General features: G+C 41.2%; 1 protein-coding gene across 4 annotated transcripts in view; it reads left to right on the top strand.

Annotated features, from left to right (window-relative positions):
• The window catches only part of NRG3 (neuregulin 3), a 204,827-nt gene that overhangs the window by 189,343 nt on the left and 3,784 nt on the right, over positions 1-11,700 (top strand). For all 4 annotated transcript variants that reach the window (XM_026851926.1, XM_026851928.1, XM_026851927.1 and 1 more), the window contains 2 exons: positions 7,202-7,372; positions 11,309-11,700. In XM_026851926.1, coding sequence (XP_026707727.1) covers positions 7,202-7,372; positions 11,309-11,700 — 563 coding nt within the window. The remainder of the gene's footprint in view (positions 1-7,201; positions 7,373-11,308) is intronic.

Raw genomic sequence — 11,700 nt, forward strand, 5'->3', positions numbered from 1 at the left:
GAAAAATTAGAAGATCTTCCGCGGGCTCCCTGGGCAGACGGCCGAGCGCTCTCCGTGCTGCAGACGTAAAAGGCAATAACCGTGCTCACCGACTTTGTCTGCCTCTTGTCAAAGTCCTAGAGGAAGCATTTCAAGACGCCACCCAAGCTGCAGAGACAGAGCAGTGAATGAAACAACTGTAGTTTGAGAAGCCATTAAAAACAAGACTTTCTTTATTGGCGTTCGTAAAGTTAATGACTCATTTGCTGCAGAAAGACATGGCTGCAAACTTCCAGCCTTTCTCACTGTTTCTTTAGAGAAATAATACTTGAAATGAATAATGACTTAATTATGAACACATGGTGGCCTTTGAAAACTAGTCTTTAAAAAGTTTGGGTATTTGTTTCCAAGAGGAAAAAAGAGGGAAGTCACCCATCACTGGATGGCATTTGGATTAGAATTCTGCTTATAGCATTTTTGGATGAAAAAGAGTTCAGATGCTTCATTATGGGACCAGAAACCAAACCCGTGTCTGGTATAAGCAGCAGTGTTGGTGGAATGGCAGTGGTAATGTCTGGTCCGGAGCACACAGAGAGAGGGAAAAGGCTGAGAAGAGCGAGTTCAGGATTTTTTTAGCTAGATAATCTGGAGGGGAAGACTTAATTATTATAAAGATAACTTTTTCGGATTACTAAAAAAACCCCTCTGGAATTGCGTGAGGTTGTGATCTGGCTCCTGTAGTATTTGCATTGCAGTCTCCCAGACATGTTCCTTCTCTTTTGAACAAGTGATTTGCTTAACCCACCGAAGCGCAGCCTAGGAGCCAGGAAGGGATATTTAGGTCCTACCTGCTTTTACTTTACTTAAGCCTTTAATTTGGCATGAAAAAATTCATGGCAACTGTCGTGTCAGATCTGTTTCTTAGGGCTTATTCCTTATTACACAGAGATTTTCAAAACATGTTAATAATTTTACTGAACATGGATGAACTGTGGAACTATTGCCTGGAATGCTTTCGACAGAAATTCGGGGGGGTGGGGTTTATCTCCATTTAGTCAAAAGGTGAAGTTCAAAAAGACCACAGTGACATTCCCTTACCCTTAATAACGTGATTGCAGTATCCAAGTTTGAAATGTTTTACCATGTGTTGTACCATGATATTGCCTAAGCTTAAAAATGTGGAAATAAATTAAAGATTGAAAATATTTCTTCTGGTTCCAATTCTCACTTAAAATAAAAGCTGAGAGGCTTTCTAGACTCCCTGTTTTCCACAGGGAAATTACAGAATAAGCCACACTGAATTTACAGTGAACTAATGCAGAATCCCAGATTGTTCATTTTAACACCTTTGCACACTCTCTCTCTTTGCCAGGGGAAAAAAGAAAAAAAAAAAAAACCAAACACCACAACAACAAACCCCAGTGACAATAAAAAAAACCCCAAACAACCCAACAGTCATATTTACAGTTGTCAAGCAACAGACTGTCTTAAGTCTTTGCCTCAGAACTGTTTTAAGATGTGGAATGACTAGCTTAATTTATAAAGGATTCTTTTTGTAGTTTTATAACTTAAGATTTATTATACAAGGCCTTTTGCTTTATAAAACATGCAGCAGAGTTGAGCTGGCTTATCAGGCTTATAAAGCTGTCTTTTAATTTATACAGCATATGATGGCTTCCTAATTTACTTAATTTCTTCAGTTCCTAAATAGTGTTCGAAGTTGTCACATATGGCCAAATGAGGAAACCTTTTTTTTTTAACTGGGATACATTTTGTCCTAAACATCCCTTTGTTCCGTTCCAAACCTGTCACGAGCCTGGAAAAATTACAGCAACTCTGCAGGTTCTCTGTTTTGTGCTATTCTTAAACTATATTATTGTTTTATTTCTGCTTGCTACGGAAATACTGTGTTCCACATCCACACCTGTTTTCTCTGCTGGTGTTTTCAAGGGCATTAATGATGGGCGATCATTTCTTAAACTCAGGAGCTGTCTGCTTCCAGTTCCTCAAACTGATAGAGTTTTGGTCTGGCAGTAAGGCTGCCAAGGTGAGGCATCATTTGGGGTTCCTGAAGTTTGATTGACAGAGATCACCTAGTTATTTCACCCAGATAACGTGATAATAGCAGTTTTCTGTCTCTACCAGCATTGGCTGCATGCAAAGGGTTACTGCAGGGATTGAACTGAAAATCTGAATCTCCACTGAGTCTTACTCCTAATATATTTTGCCTGCATTACGTACTGTTATTACGGTAGAAGAATTTTACATCATTTGCATATGTAAAACTACTGAGTGCTCTCAGAACTGGAAGGTAACAAATGTGTTCAATCAGTAAACTTCCTGTAAAGTATACAATGCACTCAAAAATTCATTTTGGATTATCTGTTGATTTTACTAGGAAGAAAACCCATACCGTCTAAATTTCTAACAGAAAGAAACAAATTAGAGTTTTGTTAATTATGGGATTGAGTTGTGATCCCTCTGAATAGCAGTTTTCTTGGTAATTAGTCATCCTGACTTTCATTCATTGATTCAGTCATCATTGATTTTAGAGGGATTCATTTCAGAGAATACCATGATGAAAGCCAAACACAAAGGCTTTCAGCCTAGAGCAGTTGTGTTGTTGTCTTACAGAAACGTCCAAATAGGATAGACTTACTCTAAAATTTAAAGTAATTTCTGTTTGCATTTGTAATTATCTTTTAACACGATAAAAAACATGGTAAAAACAACTCTTTTTTTAGTAAGCTTTTTACCCTTTATGCTTCCAGTATCATTGATTTATTTCAAATCAAAAGAAAGAGTAAATTAAAATTATTCTGTAAGTAAGGCTATTGAATTTCAACAAACAAGTATCAATAAAGTAAAGCAACTAAGAATGTAAAGGCAGAGGAAGCCTGAAAGGGGGAGTATACAAGGAATCTGATATTTTCCCAAGGAAAGAACATACTTTTCTGGAGAAATTCACTAAAAAGAATGCCTAAACGGAATGGTGTGTAGGGAAGGAAACAAACTACATCACAAAGGGCAAGAAGTCGTACTTGAAGTGAACGTTTCCAGGAATTGCTGAGAGTTCAGAGTTACTGGTAGTACTGAAAGCAATCAATTGTTCTTGAGCGTAAAGGAGCGCTGTGCAGGAAGAAACAAAGCTGATGGTGGGACAGAGATGAGCAGTTAGGGCAATCCTGAATGAATGTATTTCATTTTTCAGTTGGGGTGGTTATTGGAGGATGGAGGTAGAATGGGAATAGAACCAAATGTGTGAAAATAGACATCACTACAGTCGAAGTGGAAGTGAAATGCAGAAATCAGAGCCCTTAAGATGGTCTGGTTAATATTGATCAAAGAACTCTGGAAGGAGAACTGTCTCATGAAGTTTTCAGGTCTGTTAGCAAAACCTATCAAAATGGAAGTTGTGCCATATGATGATGAGATAGCAAATGTCAAATATTTAGGAAGAGGAAAAATGTATCGGAGGAACTGAAGATCTGTTATGATGAATTAGACTAGTCAAGGCTTTAGGACAGATGTGTGGGAAGCAGATTCTTTGGGTAGATATAAAAAAAGCTAAAAATTGTCACAAGGTTTACCAGCAGCACGTCCTGCAGTGCTGCACCAATGACTTTCTTTGTATTCCGTGCAGGTGAGCTGGATCCCTACACAGCCTCAGTCAGTGTGTGTTGTCACGTGTCTCTAGTGCCTTCAACGGGAGAAAGAGGCAGGAAAACTACAATGCAGATACACGGAGGTGGTTAAAAGGGAGATGGGAAGGAGTTACATTGAGAAGGGAAGCGCTGAGCTGAAGGCAGTCACCAGTGGAGCACTAATGAAGCTCTCAAAGAATTAGTCAGCATCAGGGACAAATTTTGTTTAATGCTTTTGTGCATGATTTTGGCACAAATCATTTGGAACATACTGAAAAAGTTAGTTAAAAGATAGACTCAGTACAGGTAAGGATCCTAGATATAAAGAATTAATTGAATGACTTTAAAGAGTGGCGTAACAGAGGTGGATTGAAGCTCGGCAGAACTAAATGACAAGGTCAGGCATTTGGAAACTTTAGAGCCACTTCATGAGACACTGTTGACAGTTCGTTTGAATATGGCATGAGAATACACCATTATCTCACCTGCTTAATTAATGGTGCATATTAAACAGGAAGGGGAGGATTGGGATCCCATCTCAAGTTTAACACTTTAACATCCTCTTGGTAATGCTTTTCATGTTCCTGTTGGCAGAGTTACTTCTGAATGTGTTCATAATGTGATGTATAATCATTTTTCTTCCATAATTAACTAAAAAGTAGTAAAGGAGGGTTCCCAGAGCTGCTGTACACTCCCTGCAAGGGAGTCGCGTCTGTGCCCTGAGGAGGGGATGCTCTGCCTGCTGAGACAGACTCTTATTCAACTGCCCAACCTAAAAAAAAATTTTCCACAAAACAATTTGCTACAATGAATCCCAAGTTTTTACATAACTTTATAGATGATTGAACCACTTCTTTCAAACTGTTAATTCATTTCTCCCTGGTTTATGCATTACTCGTAAAGCAGTTCAAGCCTATTCTGATTTTTGTTATTCTGGAGTAACTGATTAATAGATTTTAAAGATATATCTGCTAGAGCTGTCCTTATTGATGTGTTCTATTGAGTAGCTCAGTTACGTGGGCTGGGGTTTTTATGCAGTTAGACTGTAGTACAGGAAGGAAGAAATTGTACTGGTGGCTAAAGGAGGATAAATTCCTGGAAGAAATTCAGAAGGCTTTGCTTGCCTCAGAGAGAGGAACATTTCACATGGCAAAGAGCAGAAGCCTGAGAAGGACTGCATTAACATATTTGGAGGAAGAGTATGCTGATATTCATATCAGTTTTGTGGAAAAGGAAGAACTTTATTATGCTGGAGTTATTTTTTCATAGACCTTAAACCAGCAATTGTTACTGTCTTATCTTTGGTGCTTCAAGAAATGAGCTGCAAGAAATGAGCTTACAGCTGCACTGCCTGTGAAAGTTTTCTGGTCCTTCTTAGTTAATTTGTCTTGTTTATGACCACAAATGACTTTCATTCATTTTGCCCTCCCATGTTTTCTGTCTTCTGTTGAAGAACAAGGCACGTTCGGCAGGTTCCGCCAGGCCCGTTGACGCGGGGTGGCGTTGTCAGGTACCGCGTCTCCCGCAGCCCAGGCAGCCACACGCCGTCAGCAGCCGGCGTGACCCGTGTGCGGTGGAGCAGTGCGAGTTCTGAGGAGGTCCCGATAGGCGGCTTCTGCGCATCTCTGCTGCAGTTGACACGGATCACCTCGGGTACACCCGAATGCATTGCAGTTCTGTTACAAATGCAGAGCTGCTGCACGTTTGTGTCTGAGGAGACCGTGTGTCCTCCTCCAGCAAGGGGGATGTGCAGAGCATCAAACCCAACACAATTAAACAATGCCTCTCTAGTTTCAAATATTTGTAATCAGTCTAAAGTCTGTTAAGTTAATCAGTTTGCTGACTTCTCTGGTACATTGATGAATATACTGCAATCAGTAAAGCCCTGAAATTCATTATCCATCACAAACTATTCATTCTACTGCATCTTTTAAGATCCCCTGCAGTAATAATCTCAAGTCTCTCCTGAGCGAAAATTGTCAAGTCATGTTGGGATGTGGTAGTGTTATTTTACAGGATATGAACTGTAACTCACAACTTGAACTCATCCATCAGAATTGAAAGGCCAGGGCTTCAGGTTTTTTTAAAAAGTTTTTTCACAGCCTCCTTAACAGGTAAGGAAAAACCTGTTTAAGGAAGCATCGAAAATCCTTGAGGGAGTGCTATTGCTATGGGTTGTTGATCTTTTCAATTAAAAGGCACCAGGAAAATAAAAGTGTAGAAGAGAACAGAGCAGGGACCGTGATGGAACACTGCTAGCCTGGGCAGTAGGATACAGACTGTTGAATTTTCTTATGTTTTGACTTTGGGAAGGAAAGGTCAGTTTTGATGGAAATGTACACTCCAAGAGGATTTGTCCAAGGTACTTGGTCCAAGCAGGAATTGCTTTGGGAGTAGATGTGGCCCTCACTATAAAGTTCCCACCAGGTATTAAATGCAAATTGCTTTTAAGTCACATTATAACAGGAAAAGAGATGCAAACTTATCAAAAGTCATTTGCATAGCTGAATTGTATCAGCAGTTTAAATTATTCATGTAACCCAAAGTAATTACTCTCACAACGCATCTACAAAGCCTATATTAAAATATCATTAAGGATGTGACAAAGTTTTGGGTAATACATATGCATTCCCTGGACCCGGGAGATGTCAGGAGAAATAGGAGTAGCTGGAAAAGGCATAGCTGGTCACCCCGTGCAGGTCTGTGACCCGGCAGAGTGGAAATTGGATATAACTTGCCTTAATTCTGTGTTTCTTTATTTTTGCATGAGCAGCAGCCAGATTTATGGTTAATATACCAAAGCTATGGATTCTAGATACCTTTTAATTCCTGCACCAAATGGAAAAAAAATCCATTCTCCTTCCAAACACTACAAAAATGTTTACAAAAGCAATTTTCTAAAATAAGCAGAAAACTGTTACTTATTTTTATCATAATCAAGTTTGTATTCTATCACATAAAGGAACAACACAATATTTATCAACGTATATGAACAAGAAAGCAATCTGTATATAAAACAAGAGTAAAAGAATATAGAAAAGAAATCTTACTCAGTGTGGGGAAAACTCGTGTCATAGATGGTGTCTTCAAGCTGCAGTTCATAAGCTTCACTTACATTTTTCAGTTATTTTTTTCCCCAGTTTAATGTTGTTGTATCAGGAAGCGGCACCTCAGAGGCTGGTAGATGATATAATGGGCTCCAGATTGAAGATCTGCTTCAGAGCTCAGCTGTAGGTATAACGCAGTTGTGGTGATGTTTATACTGTCTGAGGAGTCAACTTTATGTAGTAGGATTGTGGTATGAAGCATTGAAAAAAAGAAACATCCCTCCTCAAGTACAAGAAAAGATATACCAGGCAGTTATTTTCATTCGTAGAAGAGAGGTGGTGTATTAACTCTGACGTGAACAGCAGCGAACGGTGAACACTTCCATGGGGAATTGCTGCTGACATCATGGACCACCACAGCAAAGTTTATAAAACCAGCAATCCATGCATTATTAATCCCAAGTCTTTACTTTGCAGAAGTTTATGCTCGTGCTGTGATAATTTTTACTGTACTCTTGGTGTTGTTCCTAGAAGTCTCTCTTCATGCTGCAGCCCAGGACAAAAAAGTGGGATGCTACATAGAAATGCCTTTCGGAGGACTCCTCCCTTACCTCGGGGCAGGTTCAATGGAATCACAGGACCAGCATATCAACAGCTAGAAGAGTCGAGGATCACAGACCAGGACACAATACCTTGTCATGGGTAAGTACTGACGTAACGAAGCGAGCCAGTTTGTGCCTGGCTGCTGCTCCGTGGTTGATTGCTTGGCCATTACAGTCCTTCCCCCCTGGTGGCAGTGTACTATGGATCCAGGGTATGAAAATTAAGTCTTTTAAGAGTAGCAGAACTTTTTGAAAGTTATTTTATGTTGCACCAATGAAGTAATCTCATCAACCAGAATGTAAGTATGCATCTTACCTCTGAACAAAAATTAAAAAATAATCACTAATTCTACTTCATGTGGAATTCTTCTGACTTAAGGAGAGGTTTCCACAGAATCAGATGCCTTTTTACCATCCATATATCTGCTAGTTTTTATTCCCGTTAGACTTCCAGCCCAAATGAGAAGTTCCATTGTCCCCCTGCAGAAGTCACACTACCTCCTTCCTTCTCCCTTTTCACCTCCATCTTTCCCTGTAGGGAAGCACAAATCAGGATGGTTTCTCTCCCAAATTCTGTCAGCCTTCCGAAGTTCACGCATCAGCAGCTCTGGCTGAAGTTTAGTCAGATTTTGTATGTTTATATTTGATATAAAAGAGGCTAATTTATCTTAATAGTTTTTCTTTAGCCCTGTAAAAGTGCTCCTCTTCCCATTCCATGTTGAGAAGAAAGCTTTTGCTGCTCGCAGGAAGCTCCAGATCTCACTCTTGGCAACAGGATCTAACATTTGCAGAGTTTGAGTCAAATACAGGTAGTATCAGTTCTGTAATCAGTATTCCACTTGAAGGAGTAGAAAAACCTCCTTGAAAGGAGGGGCCTAAAGGAAACCATCTCCACAGCAGTCACATCCCAGGGGCTGATTCAGGTCCCTCAGGGGCTGTCATGAGTGTCCAGGCAGTTCAGTGGCAGGGGCTGGGTCGCGTGCTTCCAGCGACAGCTCTTTGCCTTACATGGAATGAGGGGTTAGGAGGAGCCTGTGAGGGTTCAGACACAGGTACACACGGGTTTATGTACACAGGACCCAGGGTACAGGAGGAAAACACAGGCTGAGGCAAAGCCTGGTACTGCACTGGAATGACTCCCGTCCATCCCCACGTCGTCGGGCTCCTGCACAGGACACCGGAGCAGTAGGGCTGTAGCAAAGCTGGTGGTGCTCTGCCAAGTAAAAAACGTTCTGTATTTCGAGTTCCGATCCCTTCTTGGTTTAATACCAGTTTTAAGGGGACAGTAAGTTTATTATGCTTCTTTCAGTTTCATTCTTTCATTCAGACTCTTAAACTCTGTAGAACATAATGACTTGCATATTTATAAATGTTTGGGTTTCTTTTTTTGCTTGGTTTTAGGAAGAGGTTGGAGAGAGAGAGCTGCACTTTGAAATACATGCACATGAATGAAATTATTCAAACAAAATAATTTTTCAGATAAAACCCCATATCTTTCTTAGGAGGAACTATAGTTCTGGGAAAGTTAATTATAGAAAAATGTAATTAAGTTTCTGCAATTATAGGTCTAAGTCTCATGTATTGAAAAGAGCAGCAGACACAAGTAGAAGGGTGAATCAGTTTGCAATGAACCGAAAGCTGAGTCTCTCTGGTTTGGATGTCGTACCCCACTAGTTGGGTGCCTTGCCTGTTGCACCGTGTGTGTGCTGTAACTCACCCGCCGTCTCCCTTTGACAGCCCTGCGAGCACAGCGCAGAAGCACGTAATTCTGGCATCAAATCAGGGTGTCTCTCTCTACGGCAAAAAATAGCATGGAAATATGCCAGGCTTTGCATTAAATGTTGCTGCCAGTTAGTTTTCCAAATACCAAAAGTAATTTAATCTCTCTTACGGAATTGGCAAATGTTTTCTCACCAAACCCATTTTAATTCAGTCTTTCCTTGGTTTTGCTTACGTATCATCCATATAATACATCCACTGCGTGTGAATCTCATTGAAAACATTCACTCCCTTTGTTTCCAGGGTGCAGCCCAGAACGTATTTAGGGCCCGAATTACCAAAAAAGGGACTAACACAACTGATGCGATCCCTCCAGCTGTAGTCGTTTGAACAATTATATAATAAGCAAAGGAAACAAGAATGGGCACAACCCAAAGGTCTGCACTTTTTTGTTTTCCTTTTTTTTTTTTTTCTCATTGTCCTCCCTCGGGAATAATATCCCTGATCAGTATTTCATTCATACTGGTTCTTTAAACCTGTTCTCAAAAGGCCCTTCATACACAGCCACCAGTGCGCTGAGCGTAGTACAAATGTATTTAACCAAAAGCTGAGCCTCAGCTGGCTCAGATGTGAAATAGAAATGCAGCTGTATAGTATGTACACGTTCTAGCACATATCCAAAAAATCCGCTTGCTGTATTATTCCCTCGGGTCCCGCTTCCCAAAGAAGTATCTCTCTCCATCAGACAGCAGCAAAGAACACAACACCTCCTCGTTATCGCGGAGTCCCAGCTGCGTTTTCTGCTCTTTTGGGGATGCCTGGAGAGTTTCCATGCAGGGGCTGCACGGAGCTGCATGCGTGCACGTGTCCAGGTTAATGTGTCAGGCAGTTGTACAAACACGGTGCCACCACAGACGAGTTAATTACAAGTCAGCAGTGCTCTGCTGGAAATGAGCCTAAAGATATCTCCTCCTCTCTCTGCTGTCTGACAGCTCATCGGGAGGATGGGGCCAAAGGAAGCCTTTCCAGTTAATTAGCGTTGTGTGCTAATATTGGACTGTGGCTGCTTCATGTGATTCTCTTTTTTTTCCTTCGTTCTCTTTCTGCTAATGCCAGAGAGCAGCGAGGCACGTATAAGTACAAGGATATCCCTAGCGAAGTCCGTCAGGCTTAAGCAGCTTTCAGAAAAATACCCTTCAAGTCAGAGCTCAGAGCATCTGCTTCCACACCAGATCTAAATGTTGCTTTCCTCATCCGCGGATAAAACATACCGGAGTTCACCATTAGCTTGCCTCATTAAATAGTGATATGATCACAGAGCTGATTATAAATAAAATATGTTCCTGTACTGAGGTGATGTCTGTGGTCCTTGGCAGTCATGTATAGTAGATACAGTAACTCTTGGAGCATGAAATTTCTAGTAATACTACTTCTCAAATGAGAAGCATTTTTTTTTTTGTCATTGTTTCCTTTATCTTTTATTTAAAATACTTTTCCCTTTCTTTTTTTTAAGTATTTCCTGTAAACAAAACCACCTTCTAATCAGAATAATTAATTTGGCCTTGAAACAAAATGGAAATGTTGGTAAAAATTCACCAAGTTGCCTCACAATAAATAAAATCATGCTATGATATGCATTAATGGAGGATAAAGGGTTTTTTTTTTTCTGAAATGCAGGATTACAGTATCAGGAAAACACAGACATTTGCTCAAGCCCAGTATATTAGCTCTATTTCCAGATGAGATCTAAGAAAACAAATCAGGCCAACGTTATGAGTAAGGGCTATTGAAAAAAGATACGTTTTCCCGAGGTACACTGCACTTGGATGCTCTGCTTGTTTGAAGGGGAGCGCAGGCAGTCATGTCTCTGGAAATAAAGACTACACAACCATTTTGGTTTTTCCTGCGCCTTTTTAAGTGTTTTCCTAAAATAGCCATTGAGAGTTCTGATGCTGAAGAAGACATTAATCCATTTCCCCAGTTAGGAACGCAAGAATGGAATTTCAAATTTAATTTCAGCAGAAAGTCAATACTACGGCGTGACTCCTAAAATCTTTTAAACAGGAATTGTTGTTATTCTCACATACTGGTGGGCAAACTGAGACTGAGAGAAAAGCAGTGCTTTGCCACCAGCAGGTCTGAGACTCGCAACCACCTGCCCAGCGCCTGTGGTTTCCCCGGGGCCGCCCCGGGGCCTCGTGCTGCCGGTGTGAGGGCGGGACGGCTGGATCTGTCAGCATGGCTCACCGAGTCCCACCGCTGCTGGCTGCTTCTCACTGCTTCACGCACAACAAAAACTTCTTTTTACTCTTTCCAGGTATTCATCCACTGGTTTAAAAACTGCTCAGAATACTTCAATAAATATGCAACTGCCTTCAAGAGAGACAACCCCTTATTTTAATAGCGTGGATCAGAAGGACTTGGTCGGCTACTCGTCCCCAAGGGCCAGCTCGGTCCCCATCATCCCGTCGGTGGGCTTGGACGAGGCCTGCATGCAGATGCAAAGCGTGTCTGAAGTAACGGGCATCAAGTGGTGCAAAAACTCCTACTCAGCTGAACTTGTCAATGTGAGTTCCCCGGTCAGTAATTGTCTTATAGCAGAACAACACGAAGTGAAAATATTGCTAGAAACTGTCCAGGAGCAGATCCGGATTCTGAGAGCCGCGAGGCGGCCGGAGGACGCGGAGCTGGCGGAGCGCGGCGCGGGGG

The sequence above is a fragment of the Athene cunicularia genome (genome assembly GCF_003259725.1).
Source record: "Athene cunicularia isolate RWA chromosome 6 unlocalized genomic scaffold, athCun1 chr6_part2, whole genome shotgun sequence".
NCBI lineage: Eukaryota > Metazoa > Chordata > Aves > Strigiformes > Strigidae > Athene > Athene cunicularia.